Here is a 23,975-nt window from a genome sequence, read left to right as displayed (position 1 = left end):
CCAACACACTTGGGCAACTTCAGACCACAGAGCCCCACAGAACAGCTCCATAATTGATTCGCTCTAAGGGTGGTCTGAGCTGGTACCAGAACCATGATGAAGTATGTGTTATACTCCCTGAGGTCAGCCCCTACACGACAGCTCATGTGCTGTAAAGGCTGCTGTCCCTCACAGCTAGTCGGCCTGAGGGTCAACCTCACCCACTTCTCTGCCAGCAACAATGAAGGCCCAACTACAACAGGAAGAAACACAACCCACACAGGGGATATCCCTGAGGCACCCTGCTCAGGTTACTGAGGGGACTGTGCCACTGGGGACCACCAGACACCTATATAAGGTCACTCTGTCAGGACTGGGAGATGGCCCTGGCCAGGCAACTCAGTTGGGCACATACAAGAATCAACCAATGAGTGCATAAATAAGCAGAACAACAAATCCATGTTTTTCTCTCTAAAATCAATTGATAACTAATACACAGAAATGGAGAGTCAGCCAAATCGAGGAAACAAATATGTCTCAATGAAAGAACAGGACAAAATAGAGACAAGCAATCTACCAGATATGGAGTTCAAAACACTGCTTGGTTATAAGACTGCTCCATGAACTTAAGAGAACAAGATGATCTCAGTGACAGCTTCAACCAAGAGACAGAAAGTATAAAAAGAGACAAAAAACATAAACCCAATCAAAACTGAAGAGTAACTTCAATGCAGATTATACCAGAGAGAATCAACAGCAGATGAGATGAATCGGAGAATCAAATAAGCAATATGGAAGGCAAAGTTGGGAAAAAAAAATACCGAACTGTAACAGAAAAAAGCTTTTAAAATGAAGATAGTTTAAGGGGCCTCTTGGACAACACCAAGGATACCAACAATTTGTGCCATTGGGGTCCCAAGAGTTTGAAAAGAGAAAGAGCGAGGGATGGAAAACCTATTTGAAGAAATAATGACTAAAAACTTCCCTAACCTGACAAAACTAGACATACAAGTCCAGGACCTCACAGAGTCTCAAACACATTGAACCCAAAGAGGCCCATACCAAAACACATCATATTAAAGTGCCAAAGGTTAAAGACAGAGAAGCTTAGCAGCAGGAAGAGAAAAGCAGGTATCTACAAGGGAGCGCACAAGAAACTGTCTCTAATTTCAACAGAAACTTTGCAGTCCAGAAGGGAATGGCACAAAATATTCAAAGTGATGAAAAGCAAGGACACAGAACCAAGATTATTCTACCCAGCAAGGCTATTGTTTAGAATCAAAAAGAGCGAAAGAGCGTATCACACAACAAAAAGCTCAAGGAGTTTATCACCACCAACCAATATTATAAGAAATGTTAAAGAGACTTCTTAGGTAGAACAGAAAAGATAAAAAATATGAACAAAAGGAAACAACATATCACCACCGAACATAAACACATAAAAGCAGTGGATCAACCAATTATAAAGCTAGTACAAAGGCTGAAAGACAAAAGTAGAAAGATCATTTACATTTATAATAAAAAATTAAAAGGAAAACACAAACATACACACACAAAGGAAGAAAAAAAATAAAAGTGGAGGGGGTGAGTAAAAATTGTAGTGATTTTCTTTTTTTTAAAGGGTTTATGAATTTTTAGAGAGAAGGGAAAGGAGGGAGGAGAGGAAGAGAAACATCACAGTTGCCTCTGGCACACCCCCAACTGGGGACCTGGCCTGCAACCCAAGCATATGCTCTAACCAGGAGCTGAACCAGTGATCTTTTGGTTCACAGGTTGATGTTCCATCCACTGAGCCACACCAGCTAAGGCTGCAGTGATTTTAGAATGTGTTCAAACTTAAGAGCCATCAATTTAAAATAGCCTGCTTTAAAAGTAGGTTAGCACAAGTACTGAAGCACAAGGTAAACACAGAGAACTACAAAAACAGAAAACAACAAACCAGCAATAACTACATAACACTCAATAATTACTTTAAATGTAAGTTAAGTATTCCAATTAAGACAAGGGTGGCTGAATGGATAAAAATAAAACCTTTATACATGCTGCCTACAAAAGATCCACTTCAAATCTAAAGACACACACAGACTGAAAGTAAAGGGATAGAAACAGGTATTTCATGCAAAATAAAAATGGAGGGAAAAAAAGCTGAAGTAGCAATACTTCTATCACAAAACAGACTTTAAAACAAAGGCTGTTGAGCCCTGGCTAGGTGTCTCTGTTGGTTGGAGCGTCACCCCAATATGCCAAGATTGCAGGTTTGATCCCAGTCAGGGCACGTACAAGAAGCAACTGATGAATGCATAAATAAACGGAACTACAAACTGATGCTTCCCTCTTTCTCCCTTCCTCTCACAAACAAACAAACAAACAAATAACAGGCTGGAACAAGAGACATAATGATAAAGGGAACCATTTCAAGAAAATGATATAATTTGTAAACATTTATGCTTCCAATGTAGGACCACCTAAAACTATAAAGGGAGAGATCAACAATAATACAGTAGAAGTATAGGACTTGAACATCAATGGGTAGATCATTCAGACAGAAAATAAATCAACAAGAAAAGTGCCCTTAAATGATATATTAGACTGGATGGATTGGTTGAGATTTTTCAGGACATTTCACCCCAAAGCAGCAGAATATATGTTCTTTTCAAGTGCATATGGGTTATTTTCCAGGTTAGACCTCTACATTTAATAAGACTGCAATCATATCAAACATCTCTAATCACAATGGTATAGACTAGAAATCAATGACAAGAAAACTGAAAAACGAAACAACACATGGAGGCTAAATAACATGCTACTCCACACTGAAAAGACACCTCAGACAAATGAAACACAATGACCCCAAAATCTATAGAATACAGCCAAGGAATTTCAAGAAGGAAATTCATAGCAACATAGGCTTACCTCAATAAACAAGAAAAGCTTTAAATAAATAGTCTAACCTTATACCCAAAGGAACTAGAAAAACAAGAACAAAGACCAAAGTGAATAGAAAGACCAATAAAAACCAAGAGCAGGTATTTGAAAAGATAAACAAAATCGATAATACTTAAAAAAACAAACTACCATCCTTCAGCCTGATTCATTAAGAGAGAGAGTCCAAATAAATAAAATTTCAAAAATCAGAAAGAGGTGACAACTGATACCACAGGAATACAGAATATGAGAAAATACAACAATTATATGCCAACAAATTGGACAACCAGGAAAAGATGGATAAATTCCTAGAAACATAAGCTTCCAAGACTGAATCAGAAGAAACACAAAATCTGAACAGTCTGATAACTACTAACAAAAACCTAAATCAGTAATAAAAAAAACCCTCAATAAATAAGAGTCCTCAACCAGATACCTTCACAGGTGAATTTTCCCAAACATTCAGAAGAATACCTATACTTCTTAAACTCTTCCAAAAAAATTGAAGAGAAGGGAAAGCTCCCAAATTCATTTTACAAGGCCAGTAGTACCCTGATAATAAAACCAAAAGGACTACAAACAGGAAAAAAAGAAAAATATGGGCAATATCCCTAATAAACACAGATACAAAAATCCTCAACAAAATATTAGCGAACTGAATTCAGCAATATATAAAAAGATCATACACCACAATCAAGTGGGATTTATTGCTGGGATGCAAGGTTTGTTCAATATCTAAATATCAATTATCCTTCATAAATAAAATGGATAAAAATCACGATCATATTGCCTTGGCCGGGTGGCTCAGCTGGTTGGAGCATCATCATGTACAACAAAGGATGAGGATTCAATTCCCGGCCAGGGCACATACCTAAATCGCAGGTTCAATCCCTGGTCAGGGTGTGTACAGGAAGTGGCCAACTGCTGTTTCTCTCTCTAAAAATCAATGAATATACCATCGGGTGAAGATAAAAAAAAATCTCTGCCTTACCTATAAGGAGGAAAAAATAACTAAAAAACAAAGGAATTTCTACATTAAATTTTCGTGTTTTATTTGATTACAAATTGTCCTATATTGTAATTAAAAGAATTTCATTTATTAAAAGACAGAGTTATATTGCTAAAAGTGACTACATATAGTGTAGGAAAAAGACAGAATTAGAGAGTTTAAATCTTGTTTCTTCCAACTGTTTACTCTTGCTGCCTATTTGATGGCTAGTGTAGGAGTCTGATTTAATTCTTTGGATAAGATCTTGATATTCTCTCCTTTTCTCCTTCATTTTTTAGGGCACATTTGATGCTAGTGAGTTAGTCCCTTTACCTTCCTCCTCTCCCTTGCTTCCTCACTAGAGAGAGAAAAAAAAGGTATAACAGCATGTATTAAAGAAATATTCCTGACAGCAATAAGGACTTCAATTGTATTTGAGCATTTCTGTACACACAAACACCCTTATGGATAAAGTATACCACAAAGGACAATTATGACAAGGCATGATTTTTTTTCCACAAATACAAGCCAGTCATTCTGAATCCCCAAATGCTATCTTATATAGTATGTTTTACTTCTATTAAGCTATACATTTTAACTTAAAGCTGAACTGTTTCCCTTTGTCTGAATTTTTCATATACATTAGAACCTGCCATTATTTTTGTTTTGACACTGCTCTCCCCACCCCACCAAAAGTCTGAAAGTCTTCATGAACAAAGACAGCACCTAAAAAATTAAGTTTAGTTCTTCATCTCTCCTTCAGAAACACAGTAAGATCACTGGGGTCGATTTGATTGCAGACTCACAACCCATGGCAATATATATGGAAATATTCTCTAAAAATCATCACCAACTTACTTGGAATTAGTGCTACTGGTCTTACTTTCAGGGAAGACCCAATGACAATGAGGAGATCAACTTCATCTTTGTCATACTTCATGGCTCTATGAAACTGTTCTGGTAAATTTTCACCAAAAAAGACAATCTCTGGTTTCATAATAGCAAGTGGTTCATCAGCTGGGCACCTGGGACATCGAGGAACCACCTGCATGTTTCAGATTTTGGTTGAGGTTGGGAAGAGATGGGAAAGCCCAAGTTAGGAACAGTCAACATTTCCACACTTTGTAAGAATTCAATTCAAAATCAAAGAAAATCAAAGAAAACAGAAAAGCTGTGGGCAACTAGCAGGGAAACTGGATACAACCTAAACATCAATGTCAGTTGTCACTGAACATTTGCTTATTAACATACAATGAAAAACCAATGTTGCTATTATCTGTGTATGCTATTATACACCTGTGCAAACCTACATTTGATATTCAAGGGTTCACTGTATATTAAAAGGAAAAACCAGCATGATGTGTATATATGTATGTACGCACTATACACAGAAACACTTAATCCTTTAAAAATAAGTTTGTAAAAGATAATGATTTCATTTTAATATACTATCCTCCTCATAATTACTTATGATTAAATATGCAGGTAAAGGAATAGAATTTATTTCTGGATGGTTTTTATTCTTTGCCTATTTTCTTGCAGTATTTTGGCAGTGAGCTTAAATGAAACACTTTCTGCAATAATTTTTTTTAAAGATTTTATTTATCTTTAGAGGGGAAGGGAAGGAGGGAGAGAAGTATCACTGTATGGTTGCCTCTTGTGTGTCCCCTGCTGGGAACTGGCTTGCAACCCAGGCATGTGCCCTGACTTGGAATCGAACCGTGGTTGTTTGGTCCCCAGGCCCATGCTCAGTCCACTGAGCTACACCAGCCAGGGCTTTTGCAATAATTTTTAAAAAAGAATTACCACCCTACTGTAAGACTGTGAATCTGACAGGCACTAAAAACAGAGAGTAAAGCTCTGGCTGGCGTGGCTCAGTGAACTGAGTGCCGAACTGCGAACAAAAAGTGTCGCTGGTTCAATTTCCATTCAGGGCATATGCCTGGGTTGCGGGCCAGAATCCCCATTGAGGGGGGGAGGGGAGCCAAGAGACAACCACACATTGATATTTCTCCTCTTCTTCTCCCTCCCTTCCCCTCTCTCTAAAAAGAAACCAAATTTAAAAGACCAAAACAAAATGGAGAGTAAGGAGAAAAAGTAGTAGAGCAACACCTCACTTATGATCTGGGTTTTTATTTTAGTCTTCAATATTAAAGAGTCAATTTTATCATTTTAGACACATTATGAACCAACGTTTTCAAAATCAAGTACTGAAAGGTTCTTAATGTATTTGACCAGAATTCCCACTGATAACACTCTCTGTGTCCTATAAATTCTCTCAGAAAAATAAAAAAAGTTTGAGCAGCAAAAGAAGAAAAAGACCAGAGACATGCACAATTCCTAAAATATGGGTGATAGATTACCTGATTAAAAATATCTCCTCGTACAGCTTCACAGTCAACTTTGTATTTACAAATCAGGCAAGACGCTGTTGCAAAGGAACCTAAAAAACCCCAACATGTTATGTATTTTATTTAAGTAACGTTTACATTTATTTAACATGCTACAAAGGTCAGAATAGCAAATAACCTAACCAGAATTGTTAGATTATTTTAAAACGTTATCAGATTCCTTGGGAAAATCTAGGGGAGGAACAATTAAAATGCTTATATAATAAATAAGGAGAGAATCCAATCATCAATTGCTGAGTTGTTGATACAATGACAACCCCCCTGAAGCTACTCTTTTCAATAAAATAAACCAATTCTTACAGGGCTAAAACTCTACCAGGCTGGAAGATTACAACTGTATTGGCTTGGCTTAATTGACAGCTGTGTTTTAAAAACAGTTTATATATAAAAAGAAACATTCTGTTCATACTTGTGCTAGCTTGAAATATTTGAATTCTGTTCACCTGAACTACCTACCCAGTTACTTTGGTTTCATAATTTAAAGATGTCATTTTCTTTTCCGTACATAGCTAATATTACTTTTGTAATCAAGAAAGGTTACTTAAGCCCTGGCTGGTGTGGCTCAGTGGACTGAGTGCCGGACTGTGAACCGAATGGTCACTGGTTTGATTCCCAGTCAAGGCACATGCTTGGGTTGTGGGCCAGGTCCCCAGTAGGGGGCGCGTGAAAGGTAACCACCCATTGATGTTTCTTTCCTTCTCTTCTTCCCTTCCCCCCTTCCCCTCTCTCCAAAAATAAATAAGTAAAATCTTTAAAATAAGATTACTTAAAAGACTTCAATGGAATGCAACTGCTACATCTTTTGAAATCCCAAAGCACAATGACTTCTGATGTTTCGTACAATTAAGTGTCAAGGCTAATACTTCTGGTTTCCATTTGTTTGTATTCTACTTTTCTGATTTTTATCTACAATGAAACATTAGCATCAATAACATAATAATAAAGCTCAATCTCTATTCCTGGATGGCAGCCTCCTTTCTAATCCTAAATTTTCCTAGAAAACAAAACTAACAGAAAGTATCCCTAAAGTTTACCAACCATGACACTGAATTATCCTTTGGATTCCCGCGACCTGTTCCAGTGTATCTATATTCTGAGTATAGTTGCGAAGTAGTTTTCCTTCTTTATCTGACAAGGCTATGAATTTGTGACAGAGAGATGGCTGGAACTGTCCAGGATATATTTCCTATATAATGCAAAAGCAGAAAAAAGATTACATTTAAGAAATAAGTATAACAGATGTCACATATTTAGTTTTAACAACAACAAAACTACCAGTGATAATCCCCCATGTATAAATAACTTAAAAACTACATGAGTATCTCAAAGCAGATGGGTACAACACACACCTAACAAAAGGATTGTTGTGTAAAACTCAGCAATTAGTGAACCAGGCCCCTTGAAGGATAAAGTTGACCCATAAACATCTCTAATAAATGTTAACAGATATTTTAATAAAAGTCAGAAGATATACTAAGAATAAGCTAACTTTTGTTGGCTGCTAATTCAGGTTTGTTTTGTTTTGTTTTGTTTTTAAGAAAAAAGGGGAATAGTTTAAACTGAAATTAAAGTATCAAAGGTATGGTGACTTTTTTAAAACTAAAAAAAGGTACTGTCAACATAAGACTATTAAAATGTTTTGATTCACCATTCATTATAAATATCAACCTGTTGGAAGTTTAAAGCTAAAGTTTTAATTCCTTACCAAAATTGTTTTCCTTCCACTGCACAGGCACATACTGGTATAGTATAGAGCTGCTCATGAATGCTGAGTTGCTGGATTTTGTGTGTGTGTTTTTCCCCCCAAATAATGCTTCAATGCTGTTTCTTCTTTAAAAACAAAGAATTCAGATATACACATGGCAAAAAGATCAGAGAAAAAGTATCAATTTTGGTCCTCTCAACTTTTGACAGTGTTTTTTATTTCATTTAGTAAGTGATTATGGCAAAGGAAGTTTCTTCTCTACTTTTTCCATTTAAGTAGTGGTGCTACCTACTTCCTTACCATCCGTTACAGCCTCTAACCTACTTCAATGCTAGCGAAAAACTAGATACAACCATATGTCCAGCAATAGGGGACCAACTGGTTGTAAATATATGGTACCATCCATAATAGTGGAGTAAGAAGCATTAAAATTAGTAAGGGTGGTTTGGATGCACTAACCTGAAAGATGGTCCATGACATACATGAAAAAAGCAAATTAGTCATTGGTGTTTTGTTTTTACTGTTTTGTAAGCAAAAATGGAATATGCACATGCATATGTGTTCATATAAACATCAAGTCCGGAAGGATACAAACAAGCTATAAACAGGTGGGGAAACTTTCACTTCCAATTATTATACAAAAGAGTTTAACAAAATCATAGATGGCTTTACTTTTAACCTACTTAATTATTTCAAATTTTAAAAAACTATCTATAGGGATACCTCTTAAGCAAATCTCCTTATAACACTATCATATACATGTCTAAATGCTGTTGAAAATTGTTATACAAAAATCCAAAAATTTAGCCTCACGTTCAAATTTTTATCATGAAATTTCATGAACTTTGCAACTTAAGAAATAGATAATGCATTAAAAGAAAGTAACAAATCAGCTTAATAAAGCCAAAGTTTATTAAAAACTGAGAGCTACACTGTGTTCTAGGCCACTGGGTTGTACTATACTGTCCATTGTTTTAGCCCCAAGATGCTTTGTTCTAGTAATTCATATTTACATTTAGAAGATTAAACACTGTATTATTTTATTAAAGTTCCCTCTGGAAATTGCTGTTTGCGTGTTTTAACAAATATTAGAATACGCTAGGCAACAGATAAATAAGATCTAAAGTAGAAAGAAATGTGATTAACGGTATGCCAAACAAAACAACAAATGACCTGCAGAACACGGTCAGGGAGCAAGAGTACCAAGACTCTAAGACGCCAAGACTTCTGAAACGAACTTTTGTGGGCCTTATTCCCCATCCTCTCTAAAAGGGAGGGTAAGAAGAACAAAGACATATAGATACTAGATTCAGCTCTTCACTTCAGTTTCCCTTCATGGCCAAATCATAACCATTTAGGGTAGTTTAGCCCTTAGAGTTATGAATTAATTCCTGTAGTTGGGAATCATATTTATGAAGGGTTTTTTTGTTTCATTTTATAAGCCTAAATCTGATGTGTCAGAATCAAAGTAATGCGAATCCTAACTTTGTTTATTTTCTTTCAAATGTGCAGTGCACCATGTCTAAATCATTAGGTTTAAATATTGTGTTCAAACTAAGGAACATAATCTGAAATAATGAACAAAAATTACTCTGGACAGACTATTTTAATAGAAACTACTTTAAGGCAGGCTCTTTATGAAAAGTTGCTGAAAACCAAATGGTTAGGGGTAAAACTTAGCTGAAGTATGGTTTAATTCTTTCATGTTAGAACTGTGGCAAGCTAGCCCTGTTCTATGCAAGACAGGATACCCCCAAACCTGAATATCCTCAAGACTTGTTAAGGAACCAACATGTGGACTGGGCCAATGTTATTGCCATGGGGGTCCTTACAAATGAGAAAACAGAGCTCAAGACACTTTTAAAAAAAGCACATTGCTTCCACACAGCTGTGCCCAAAAATATACAAACCACCAAGTAATCGTCCATAGGCAAGCAAAGTGGTCCAAACTAAAGCTTAGAATTACCTGCGACAGTTTTCATGTGGAAATAATGGCTCTCTGCTTGGTTTCTTCTCAATCTTTCTAGCAATATAAATGAGACCCCAGTCAAAGGCAGGGATATTAACCTCTTGGAAATAAAAGGACTCATCAATATGTGAGATGCCACTATTTGCTAATACCCACCTCCTCTACAGAGCAGAGGGAGGCAATAAGTAGAGTCAATAACAATCTACCTAAAATCTCCATGCTGCCAAAAAAGAGAAGGGAAACTCCATCGACCCTGGTTAGGAAAATCCTCATAATCTTTTGTTTCATTCATTCCATAAAACCACACTTGAATAGGTTATTCAATATTACCTAATCAGCACTTACAAATTATAGTCACCTGACAGAGAAATGCAATTGCTTTTCTATTTTTTATTTCTTAAAAGTCTGGTTCCTTGAGTCAAGATTCAGCAAACTGTTTCCACACAGGGACACCAGGCAGTAAATATTTAAGGCTTCGCAGGCCAGGAAGCCTTTTGTCCTCCCTATGGTCTCTGTTGCAATCACTCAATCTTCCACTGTAGTGTAAAAGTGCCACAGACAATATGAAAATGAATAAGCATGCTGTATTCCAATAATGCTTTATTTATGGTCACTAACATTAGAATTTTCATATAATGTTCATACGCCATAAAAAACCATTCTTTTGCTTTGTTTTCCTCTCACTTAAAATCTTTTAGCTCCTGAGCTGTAAAAAAACAGTGGGCCACACATGGCTACAGAGTTTGCCAATCCCTGTACTAACCTAACACAAAAGAATTTTAATTAATTAAGCTATTAGTTACCATTTAATAAAGTTTTAATGTACTAAACATAACAGGAGCAATTTATTAGAATGCTATATAGATCAGGCTGAGGGCTGGGTTTTTTAATTTTCAAAGCTTGCACAGGAAAACAAAGAACATATGACAAAGCTCTTATGTTATCCACAAAGCAGGTCACATTCACTACCTGGCCCTACAGAAGGAAGATTTGCTAACCATACTGTGGGGTACATACCCCCTTTTTGCAGATGAAAAAAACCAAAGCACAGTAACTTGCCAAAAGTCACAAGAGCCAGTAAGTAGCAGAGCAATCATTCAAACCCTGTTTTGAACCAAAGTGTGGCCTTTAACCACTATGCAATACCTTTTCAATGTCTGATCCCTCAGCCTCAAGTTTCATATTTTTCTTTTAGGCTAAGTATCGTTTCTGTTATATATTGCTAACTAGTCTAATAAGTATACTGCATTTTCCACATTTTCATGGGATTACTGGAGGCTAGAATTCCTCTAACATGAAAACACTTTTCAAGAATACATAATGTTCCCACAAATCAGTAAAATAAAAACATCCCCTGGGACAAAATATCTAAGATCAGATGATCCAAGGATATACACGTAGCCAGTAGTAAAAAGCAATTTACATCAATATATTAAAACAGAACACTAAAGAGAAAAGTTTACATCAATATATTAAAACAGAACACTAAAAAGAAAAGATGCCATATTTTTCTATTTAACTGGTGCTTTTAACTGCCTTACAAACTCTTTATCCCCATTAATAGAAGGCTGATTAAATATATCGTGGTGTAACTATAAGACACTCTACAACCTTTTCGTAAAAATAAGTTATATCTGTTATGTGCCATTATGAAACTATTTCCAAGAATATTAAGTGGAAAAAAAAAAACAAGGTTCAAGAAACAGGTGTATAATTCTGTTAGTAATCATTTTTATCCTATTTCTTTAGGATTTTATTTTTATTATTTTAGAGAGAGAGGAAGGGAAGGAGAAAAAAGGAGAATCCCACACACCCCCACCGGGGACTGAACCCCACAACCTAGGCACATGCTCTGGCAGGGAATTGAACCAGCAATGCTTGGCGAAATGATACCCAACAAACTGAGCCACACTGGTCAGGGCAGTCTTCATTTTTAAAGTATTACTAGAAACTTATAATAATGACCCTCTGTCGTCTCCCTCCTCCCTGAGCCCCCCCCCCAACAAACAGGTTTACTCAATTTTTTCTTCCCTCTGGAAGGCCCAAGAAAACATGGTAACCTTTGAGGAATGATAAAGATAAAGAATATTATCTTTATATTCTTATAAAGAATATAAGATATATTCTTATAAAGATAAGAATATTATCTAAGAATATAGAGATAAAGAATATTAAAGGAAGAGGCCAACTAGTTTATATATTGTGCTGTTTAAATTTCTTTTTAAAACATATTCACGATATACACACACATACAGTCCTTCAAAAATATTTTAACGCTAATAATGTACTGTGGAGGACGTGAGTGAGGATTAGGGTTTGGGCATGCTAAATCAGCCTTCTCATACACTTCTCTCGGGAGTGTATTTTATTAACCTTCACAGGTGGCAGTACAGCAAAATATATCAGGACCCTTAGTTTCCTTTTCTGGAGTTATCCTAAGAGCATCCACCAAAAAAGGATAATCAAAGCAACACTTTGTGACAACAGAAAGTAGGAAATATTCAAATGTATACTTGCAGGATTGGTTTGTTTCAGTATACCACTTGAACACTATGACAATATAAAGTATTCAAGTGTCTGACAGAAAAAGTTTATTAAATAGAGAATAGTACGAACCCAAATCAGTAGGAAAAAGAGCCCATTTTTATAAAAGAAATGCAACATATATCCAGCTATAATACATTATAGTTGTATTTATACATCTGTAATCCACATATATATCAGTATTAACATACCATCTTTAGGTCAATGTGACTAAATCTATTTGGGGTAATCTTTTGATTTTTTGGTAATGAACTGTCTTTAAGATTCCTTAACTTTTATAATTACATAATCTGGCATGTTAACACATTATCAATAATGTGAGAATTTACTGAATAAATATTAAGATACATTTTTGGAATTAAGTAAAATTCAGTTCACATTTCCCCCCTCTACTTTTTCTTAAGTTTTAATCAATTTAAGGGGAAAATATCCACTGAAATACAGGAAAGGGAAATACACTCTTTCCATGAAGTCTTTTTTAAAAAGTTATGTTTCTTCTTTAACTGACTCTTAATACAATCACTCAATTTTATCAGCAACAATTATCCTAGACTCCTGGGAACCCTTATTATGCAGCAGGATAATGGTTCAGGACATGGCTATACAGCTTTAATGCTGGCCTTAATTGTTCTTGTGCAAAAAAATTCAAAGTGGTAACACAGCTAGGTACGCTGCATTACGATGGTGCTCAAACAGGGAGCAATTCTTGCAGGGGTCACTTGGCAATGTATGGAGACATTTTTGATTGTGAAGACTGTAGGTGGGGGGTGCTAATGGCACTTAATGGAAGAGGGATGCTGCTAAATACTCAACAATGCATAGGACAGTTCCTCATAGCAAAGAACTACCCACAGATTGAGAAACCACTCTAATGGGCCAGTAATCTCTTTTAACACACCTCTCCATTACTTGCAATTTCCAGTCTAAATGAAATCTAAGTTTCTTCTCAATAATTACATACAATTAAAGAAATTGCTTCCTTCCAAAGTGTCTAAATTTAACCAATAGCTTCTACAACCATTTACTCTCATAACTAGCAAAAGGCATAAACCATCTCAAACTTTCTGCTTAGTATAGCAAGTGGCAGAAATTTTTAGATCATTAGTATTTTATTCATTATATTTTATGAATCTAGTAATATAACAATATTTACATATCCTCCCCATCTTCCTTTTTTTTGGATTTTGTACTTCATCATTTCTTGCCCTTACTTATTTCTCCTTAACCTTTCCCCCCAATTATTTATTTTTAGGCCCAGTAACAAATCAGTCTCTTCTACCCATTACCATTTAAGTGCTACTTCAGCAACTAGAAACTTTCTTTTAGGCAGTTCCTAAAGTGAGAATTACAGTACAACAGTTCTATGTAAGTTGTAGTTACAAACGTGTTTTATTTATATTAATTTATTTTTCGTGTAAGGGGTAGGAAGGAAGAAAGGGAAAGAAACATCCATACGAAACAGAAACCACTCCGTTGCTAGACACATGTCCTGACCAGGGACTGAACCCACTATTTAGGCATGTGCTCTGACAGGTGACTCTGCAATTTTCTGGACGATGCCCATCCAACTGAGCCACACCGGTCAGGGCACAAAGGTTAATTATTTAACTCTTAACATAGCTGAAATAAAAACTCAGAAAAATAATCAAGCAAAATCAAGTTTATATTAACTTCTTTCATTTTATTAATAAAAATATACATAAATTTTAAAAACTTTTATAGAAAAGTGAAAAATACTTTTCAGTTGGGCCCTTCCTTCTCCCAGGTGGTATATAATCTATACACAGAGGTTAAGAACAGTGTTAACACATTTAACAGTGTGCCCTTTTTATTGTAATTCATATTTTACTTTCTCTTATGTTCTACCTAGATTTCTATTAAGTGCACTTTTTAAAGTTCTTATAATTTCTTTATCATTTTAATTCTGAATTGCTTCAACAGATTCTCACATGTCAAAGCTAGTTTATGCTACCAATGAATACACAGTTTGTATATTAGACAATTAAGGTTACAATCTTTCCCACCTTGCTATTTCTATTCCCAGTTACCACTTTTTTCCAAGTGTCAGGTTACTACTTTACTAAGCAATTTAGCACACACTAAAGTGATAAGGGGATGGTGGGGACCAACAAGTTAGTTTGGGCAACATGTTTTCTTTCCTCTCAGAACACAGAATTACAGGCCCTAGGCCTAGTAGCTCAGGTGGTTAAAATGTCAACCCAATGCACAAGGCTGTGGATTCGATCCCCAGTCAGGGCGCATACAAGAACCAACCTATGAATGCATAAGTAAGTGAACAAATAGATGTTTCTCTCTCTCTCTCTCCCGCTTCCTCTCTCTAAAAATCAAGAAATTTTTTAAAAAATCACCACAAAATTACAGCGTTACAAGCATTTTATAAATGGCCTAGTGAATCAAGCATTTATAATCATATATAAGATCAAAGTAATTTCTAGTTACTTGCTATCTTCTGAAAGTGTTAATTTCTACTAACTAGAGCTGTTAGCCAGTATCTTAGATCCAATTCAAGAAACCTATCATGAAGTGATATTGCATTGGTCTGCAAAATCAGGCATTGGTACTACTAGCACAAGTAAGTTTAAACAGTAAATCTTCACTAATTCATACTCCCACAATTAAGAAAAAAAAAACAAGTAAAAAAAAAAACTTTTACATTACTTATGTAATTCAGTGTGAACCAGTCTGTTTTAAAGGCTAGATATAAATAACTGTTATTACTTTATGCTGATATATAAAGTAAAAAGTCCAAAATTTTCACAAGTTTTACATTTGCGGATGGAAAAATTACAAATTCTTTTAGGAGCCTGAAAATTTTTCAAATTTAGCTTTCAGTTTTAGTAATTATTTCACATTTAAGAGATTTAAATATGACTTCCATATTTTACTCTAATTCCTACTTAACCACACTTGGCTGAAACTAAGTATTTCTTCAGAAACAAGTCAAATTAAACCCCATTATTCTGAATTAGCAGAGTTTTTCCTATGCTTTGAAAGTAGCTGAGGTTACCCTTTAATTAAAATTCAGGTTCATTTAACTTCTGGATTCACTAAAATTAGTCATTAACACAAAAGCCTCTTTTCAAATATACAGAAGCTCAGCAATTACAATTTTATGATTTCTTTCCATAAGACTGAACTATGGAGTAAAAAAAGTTTTCCGATGACTAAAATATCTTGGGCTATGGTATAATGCAATAATTTTCAACGTTTTTCATCTCATGGACACATAATCACAAAAATTCTGTAGCATACCAAAAAATGCATTATATATTTTTTTGCCAATATGAAAAAAAAACAGGTATAATTTTGATTCATTCACATACGATAGCTATTGTTTATTGTGCTAGCTGTTGTCATCTTTTAATTTGACAATCTAAGGGAAAAGAAGTCAGTACCCCACAAAATAGTCAGGTATTGCATGTTTTAAAAATTCTCATGGCATACCAGTTGTAAATCACCGGGATAGCCCTAGTGGGTAGCTAAGTTGGTTAAAGCATTGCCCCGATATGCCATGAGTTGGGTGTTCAATCCCAGTAGGGGCATATACAAGAAAACAACCAATGAATGCATAAATAAGTAAAACAACAATTCAATGTTTCTCTTTTTCTTGTTCCTCTCCCTCAAAATCAATTTTAAAAAAAGAAAGAAAATCTCTGGTATAATGTAATGTATTATCAAGATTTGTACTCCAGAGTTGAGCCACCCAACAGAAATATAATGTGAGCCGTGTATGTAATTTTAAATTTTCTAGTAACAAGAACATGAAATAAAAGCCTGAGCTGGACTATGCAACTCTAGAGATTCTAGAGCAGAACAGAGGATTCTTGACTAAAATGCAACCTTAGAATTTTCTCTGCCCTTAATCACAAATGTTCAGGCACATCCTCATGTGTTAAGATCTGGTTAATACAAACCATACCAAAGCAGATATTAAAATCTTTATGACCCAATGGGACAACTAGAAAAGTTCATAGTACCTTTGCAAACTTGAAGAATGGTCTTGGATCTTTTCTGAAATATTCAATATCAAACATTGCTTGAGGATCTGGAAGATCTGGAAAGTCTACTGCAAGGCGAGCATAAATACCATCTCTTGACCTGAAGTCAGGTATTCCACAAGAAACAGAAACCTGCAATATGTATGGCATAATTTGTGTAATTAAATCTTCTACCTCAACCTTTATAATTGCTCTCTTATACATTTAGGCAGGGGTTGAGAAATGTTTTAAACTTCTTTTGGGGAACAGAAGTATGACCCTATTCCAATTTAAAATATAGATAAAACACTCCCAAAACAAGTATTACTAAATCCATCAGAGTCCATTCATAATGGGGAAAGGAATTTTAAGTCAGGCAAATTTCAAACCTTTAAGCATTTAACTGACAAATTAAAGCAACAGCAATTTGACTGAGAAGAGAGTATGTAATTTCAAATTATTTTAACCAGAAAGCAGGCAAGAATTTCTATTATAGTCAAGTATTTCCAAAGAACTTTCCATCTGGTCAGGGGCCTACTACTTCAAAAATACTAAACTTCTGTATTTTCTTGAAAATATTTTGTTGTACAGTATTTCAATTCTTAATGTTTAAGAATGGGTTTAGACACTATGTTTTTTTCTACAAATAAAACCTGACAAACAGAGATTTCAGTATTACCTTTTTGTTTCACAATTTTACCAAAGTCGACTCCACTTTGACCTCAGAGTAAACCAAACATGTCTAAATCATATCTGGGAGCAAAGTATTACCATTGTTGATGATCATTTAAGATTAAGTGACATCCGCCCTTAACTTAAAAGGGCAGAAAGCAAGACTGAATTTTACTCCAGCATCAATCTGGTCACCAACAAGCATTTTTTTTGTATTCAATACACTAACACAATAGCCTTACAAAGCTAGTTAACTGCAGTCTTATAGGCAGGCAAATAATGTCAAGTTATCACAATCATATCACCTTAATTTAAATGGAGGAAGGTAGGAATCTGTTACCTTCTTAACATTAAATGCTTTACTTGTGAACATCAACTGGGCTCCTGGTTTCCCTATGAAGATGGAACAAATACCCAATTTCTCCATCACACCCTGACACACTTTAATGCAAGCAAAATTCTCTAAATCTCCTTTTGGACCTGTGGTGTAATGTAGGTAAAAGTCTTGCCTTACTTCCACTTACCTGCTATATTAATAAACAGGAGCAAAGAATTTTTAAGGTTGTTGGAGAGGTTTTTTAAAAACTGAACCAATTTGGCATCTGCTACTGCATTCCCTTTTTAGCCATTTCCAAAACAAAAATACCCATTATCACGTAAGGATAAATCGTTCTACACCAGAAAAATGTCTAATTGGAAAATGCATAAGAAAAAAACATTTACCACCTCCTCCTTTTTACCAGTGTTTTATTCATGTTACATACCCCAGCTCCAGTTAGAACTATTATTTTTTTGCATTCCTGCAGTAATTTCACAGCATCTTCAATTGTATTAATATCTTTTCTTTTTTTCCTTTTTGGTGGTTCTGAAAGGATATTAATAACAATCTGCCACAGTGTCATATCATCCAATTCAGGTGGAGGAATTGTTTCTGGTAGTAAATCTTTAAGAATTGTTCGAGGATCTGTGCCAATCATGAGATGTTGCTGAACAAAAGCATATGGACCTATATTAAGAGAGCAAAGAATCAGATCAAATCCCCATCCAAGTAATTCAAAATTTCATTTATTTTCTGAAGGAATAAATAACATTACTTAACATGTTTAATGAAATAGTAAAATGCATTATAAAGTTATTTCATTCTCACAACATCCTCAGAGCTAATGCTATATCCTAATGAAATTAGAAAGATCCAATCAATAATTGGGTCTGCCCCCTGAACCATAAAATACAAAGTATGTATCTCCAGAGTTAAATTTTGATGGTTACAATCCAGAAATACACAATTCATAACAGGAGTATGTACAAAAGGGTTCTACAGATATAGGAAAGATCCTATGATCCCCAAACCTCATCTGTTTAACATTAAGGGCATAGGAAAAAGGAAATCTATATATCTATCTAAAGAAATTTATATATAACTACCTTATTAAAAATTTTCCCATAATATTTAATTTGATCTTAACCCATCTCTCAAAATGATACATATAATGCTGATATTTTCAGCATTCATATTTCTTTATCCTGACATTTCTTAGTTTTCTAGCTTGAAAAAAACAAATATAGAGTAATATTATAGATGCTAAAGAGGAACTAATGATCACTATATTTTAGTCAAGAATAAAAGCACATTAAGAAAAGACCATTTTAAAGATGGTCATTTCGTAACTTTGGTATAAATACTGAGTGTTCTCTTCTGCTAAAGTAGATTTACTTTTGTGAGTATACAAAACACAGAAATTATTCTTGTTATTATTAATTATTGTATTGCTTATTTGTATCATAACTGTAAACCTACTTTTGCCCACCCATGTGACTTTCCCATTTCATCCACATAGTTAAAGATTAGCCGAGAACAAATTATGTGCCAGGAACTTCTATAGAAACTGACAAAATAGTATACAAATCATTAAAAAAATCCCTGTCTCCAGTACAGCTTATATTCTAGTACAGAAAATACAATAATAAAAAAGATACAGTGCTTGTTAAGAAGGGATAAGTGTTAAAAGAAAATGAAGAACAAATAGGAAGTGAGAAAGCAAGATACTCTAACTGGAGGAAGAGCATTCCAGAGAGGAAATGAGTGAAAGGGACCCAGGGGCCTGAGGTACAAGTAGGACTTGGTTGGGAAATACAAGAGGCCAGCTTTCATTGGCCTGAGTTGTTTAAAAACAAAAACAGAAGCACTAGACTTTCCCTAGAAACACAAATTGACATTAAATCTTAGCAAACACCTAACGAACCTCGCCACCAAGTTACAAGGGGGCAGAAAATTATCTTTTTGGTTGGTATAACATCAAAATACAAAGAAAAAGACAGCATTTACTCTCTAAAGCTGTGAAACCATACCTATCCTTGGCCTTGGAGTCCAGTCACTAGAGCTTGCATGCGAGGCTCTATCATCCTCATCACTTTCACATGAATGAAAACCATTCGTGATTATTTCATCACGAAACAGGTTGTCTGCAAAAGAAACCAAATGTAATTCAAGGCTGCTGAAACAATCTGCATCTAAAATGTATGAAGCTCTGTAATGGTTATGATGTACTGATTTTCACTGAATAAAACACTTAACATCCTACAGTCTGTGTAAAGAATGCCTACTGGGTCAGCTTGCATGGTTCATGGGCACAGAACATCCTCATCTTCAGGGATTCTAACCACAATCTAAAAGTTTCAGTTCATCAAAAATCTAGATATAATTTAAGTCTACTATTTCCAAATACAAAAAGCAGTAATCTAGACTAAATTTATCAATCACAAAATAATGAAGCTTGTAAGACTTGTCAAATATTTACCAAAATAAAAAGCTGTCGAAATGAATCCACAGCAATTTGCACTTCTCTAAGCCTAAGGATAGCTTTGCCTTATTCGTTTCCGCGTTTAACTTTCTTAAAATGAGAAGTCTTTTGACGAATACAGTCCCTAATGTATATGTTTCTATATTCGGACCAACAGCCCTCTGATTAGATTTACTGAGGCAAATATTGATGGAGACGCACATCTATCCAGGCCAGAAACTCCTCAAATCGAAAATAAAATGCCCTCAAGGATGACCTGACATATACAACTATCACAACTGATTTACTATACCAGAAAAAGGTCAATTCATGTTTCACGGTTACATACACACAACAGAAAATTATTCCTAATCTAAAAACTGTTAGAATGTTAGAGGAAAAATACTATTCATGTAAAGTACTCTAAAAAGTACTATTACTCTCCCATGCCCACTACTAATTGCACCACGGAACGGTTTTTAGAAACAGCTGTGCTCTTGAACATTTAAGACAAATATAAAAATTAAGATTCTCGGAAAAAAAAGAGGCGTCACAAATTTGTGCAGGTGTCGGTTTGCAAAAGGTCGATGCAAAAAGTCAAAAGTTGCAGATTTAAGTGTGCTGGGTTGCGGGGTGAGGGGTGGGAATGATGTTTAACAAGAACGAAATACTAAAAGGTTAGGAGGAGAAAAGAAACTTACTCTAAAAGCTGCAAAAGCTTCGCAGCCCGGCAGCTGCGCAGAGCGCCAGGCCGCCCGGGCGGGCCGCCGACGAGGGGAAGGCGGGGCGGGGAGCGGGAGGGAGAGAGCCCGCGGGCCGCTCCCGCAGCCTCGCAAGCAGCCTCGGAGGCCCGCAGCTGAGGGCAGCAGTAGGGAACGGGACGTCGCGGAGCCAGCCTTGCGCCCCCACCCCACGCTCCCCAGACACCCCCAGCCCCACCCCACAACAGAAGGGGCCCTGCGAGACGGCAGAGAGGGGATGCGCAGTGGCCGTCGCCCGCGTCCTGCGTACCTCGGTACCCAATCTCCGCCGCCGCCTCTTCCTCCTCCTCTCCTTCTTCGTCCTCATCCTCCTCGTCGAAGTCGTCGGCCGGCGGCGGGTCCCGGGATAGGCCCCGTAGGCCTGGCCCATTGTCTCCTAATCCGCCTGCCATCGCCGGGGCCTCCCGTTCTCCGCCCGCCGCCGCGGCCGCCGGGCCGTCCCCGGCCACCGCCAGCACCTCACGCTCAGGGGCTGTCCCATCGAGCTCGCCCGGGCTCCACCCGAGGCCGGGGACGTCTCTCCGCGGCCTCTTGCTGAGAGGTTCCCCTGTGGGCGGCGACGCGGCCTCCCACTCCGCCGCCACAGCCGAAGGGGAGCCGCCGGGCTGAAGGGCGAGCGCCGCCTCGTCCGCCATCTTCAAACTGCCTCTCTTGCCCTCCTCCCTCGCCTCCTCTCCTCCCGCTCGCACTCGCGGCACTGGCGCCCCCGTGGCTCCGGCTGCGGGAGATTTAAACCCGGTCACGTGACCCCCGCTGCGGCTCCCCCGCCTTCCCCGGGTCTCCCGCCACCCCAGCCGGCGCGACCACAACAGGGCAGGTCACGTGGCGGGCGGAGGCAGCGGCGCTGGCCGGGAGCGAAGCCTGACTGCTGCAGCCCCACCGCTTGGCCGTGGCCGGGTAGTGCAGCCAAACTCGCCCCTTTCTCAACTTCTCTTTCCTGCTGTCCTGAAATCACTGCCGCTGGGGTGGCTCAAGGTTTGTTTCCAATTGCGTGTTTTCACTTCTGTCACACACCTTGTTGGCTCCAGATTTAAGCCAAGGGTTGAAAACGTAATCCGCGAGAGGCGATAAGGAATGAAACTGGCTAAGGTTACGCTGGATATATTCACTTGGTCTTGTTGACAGTTGAATAGAGGCAAAAAGACACTCCTCACTCTCTTCACACCATTCTGACAGCTCCTTCCGTCAGCTCCTCCTCCTACGCCTTGCTTCTCTTAGCTGATTTTCTCCCTACTCCCGATCACTGATAACAGTGGATTTTCAACCTGTGTGCTGCAAGATTTTTTGACACATGCAATTCCTATTTTGTCAGGGGCATTGACTTCTTTTCTCTGAGGTTGTCAAATTAAAAAATGGCAACAGCCAACGGGACAGTAGCCATCCTGTGCAAACTAATCGAAATTACACCAATTTCTTGTCAGATTGGCAAAAAAAATTTTTGGTTGTGTTGCAGAATTTGTTTTTAAAGATTTTATTTACTAATGTTTAGAGAGAGGGGAAGAGAAGGACAGAAATATCAATGTGTGGTTGCCTCTCACGTGCTGCCTACTGGAGGACCTGGCCCGCAACCCAGGCATGTGCTCTGACTGGGAATCAAACCTACAACTCTTCGGTTTGCAGCCTGGGGTCAATCCACTGAGCTATGCCAGCCAGGGCGTGTCGCAGAATTTTAATAATTAGTTTATGTGTGCCAAGAAATGTAAAAGGTTGAAAATCATTGACTTAGAGGATAGTGTGCATTGTCAAGTCTGTAAAAGCATGTGCCCTCCTTCCAGGGACTCTTGACCTGGGAGGATGTGAATCAGCCAATCTGCTTTCTGGCTCCAATTTGGCTCCAAATGTTTTGAGTGCCCTTCTGTGTGGTCTTCGTAAAATGGGTGCCAGAAGAGCACGGAATGAGCAGGATGTGGTCCCTGGATACAGTAGGGTTTGAATTACAATTTCAGATCCTTCCTTTCTAGCTTGAGCGATTTATTTAGACTTTCTAAACCCATTGGTAATAATAGGGGAACTCAGAAGTTACAGATTTTAAACTTAGTTGATAGGCTTAAGTGATTAATGCATGTGGAAAGCTGTTATTCCAGGAACTAAAATGCAGGACCTAAGTGACTCTAGCAGATTGACAAGCAGTCCAACCTTCTTGCCCCAGGAGGTCTGCAAATGGTGGAGATGGTGTCTGAGTTGTTAGTCAACAGATAAAGAAGTACTAGGAAAATTGCCGGGGACTGTAAATCTGATTAACATTTTCCCAAACCCCTTACATACCCATTCTTCTCCTTATAAAAAGATCAGCTTGAGATGAGATGTTAAGATGGTTTTTCAGGGTGCATAACCTGCCATCCTCTCAGAGCTTTGGCATCTGAATAAAGTGCCCCTAAAGATTCAATCCTTGTCTCTACTTATTGGTTCTGGTAGCGTCTGCAGCACAAATGCTGACTTTTCCAGTTTTAATAATACTATACCTGTTTTGTAGGATTTATAGTGAGAATTAAGTGAGATAACCAGATGTAAAGTGAGGGGTACATAGTAGCTCAAAAATTAGTTTCTTCCTTATTTGAACCCTCTCTAATTTGTACTTTCCCTGAAATTCCAGGATTCTGTCATTCCATGTCCAGCCTTAACTAAGGCCCTGCTTAATACTTGGCAGATCTAGAGCCAGTGCTTGGTAAGGCATCTGCCTCTGAAGAATGGCAATTCTATCCCCTTAAAGTACCTCTCCAAGCTTATAATAAACCATCCCTTGACCTTAACATGTATGAACTTAAAAAAATTACAATGTATGAAATGTATGTCTAAGATCCCATCTAAGTCTTTGTACCTGAATTAAACTGAGAATCTCCCCATAAAAATGGTCACTTTTCATTTCTGAAAGTGATGATCTCTTTTTCCTGGAACCATCTTTGAAGTGTGCCTTCAGATTGATGCTTTCTATCCAATCAGTAACCAAATCCTGTTCTTTTCTCCTTCCCACACTCTCTCCGATACCTAACTTCATAGGCACTTTACCCTTCCTGGTGGCATACTTGGCCCTGTTCTCTTTCCACCTTATCTTATCCTACAAAATATTTTTTAAGATTCGTAAAATTTATTTTTAGAGAGAGGGGGAGGGGGAGAAGGAGAGAGAGAGAGAGAGAAACATTGATCAGTTGCCTCTCACACACCCCAACCCAGGTACCTGGCCTGAAACCCAGGTAGGTGCCTCAACTGGGAATTGAACCAGCAACCTTTTGGTTCCTGAGACGG

The 23,975-nt window shown here is 37.3% G+C and overlaps 1 protein-coding gene across 4 annotated transcripts in view; it reads right to left on the bottom strand.

The window, feature by feature from the left end:
- The window catches only part of SIRT1 (sirtuin 1), a 41,194-nt gene extending 19,760 nt beyond the window's left edge, over positions 1 to 21,434 (bottom strand). For 3 of the 4 annotated variants that reach the window (XM_037144394.2, XM_037144390.2, XM_037144391.2), the window contains exons 1-7: positions 20,983 to 21,434; positions 19,541 to 19,654; positions 17,956 to 18,197; positions 16,520 to 16,672; positions 7,342 to 7,489; positions 6,256 to 6,335; positions 4,751 to 4,937 (exon numbers count right to left, since the gene is read on the bottom strand). In XM_037144394.2, coding sequence (XP_037000289.2) covers positions 4,751 to 4,937; positions 6,256 to 6,335; positions 7,342 to 7,489; positions 16,520 to 16,672; positions 17,956 to 18,197; positions 19,541 to 19,654; positions 20,983 to 21,367 — 1,309 coding nt within the window. In that variant the 5' untranslated portion in view covers positions 21,368 to 21,434. Of the gene's footprint in view, positions 1 to 4,750; positions 4,938 to 6,255; positions 6,336 to 7,341; positions 7,490 to 8,008; positions 8,134 to 16,519; positions 16,673 to 17,955; positions 18,198 to 19,540; positions 19,655 to 20,982 lie in introns of those variants that run through there. The other variant, XM_037144396.2, reaches the window with a different exon arrangement.
- Between the last annotated feature and the right edge of the window lie 2,541 nt (positions 21,435 to 23,975).

Source organism: Artibeus jamaicensis, unplaced genomic scaffold (assembly GCF_021234435.1).
Source record: "Artibeus jamaicensis isolate MK-2021 breed Jamaican fruit bat unplaced genomic scaffold, CSHL_Jam_final contig_332, whole genome shotgun sequence".
NCBI lineage: Eukaryota > Metazoa > Chordata > Mammalia > Chiroptera > Phyllostomidae > Artibeus > Artibeus jamaicensis.
This window is presented reverse-complemented; position numbering and strand designations above follow the sequence as displayed.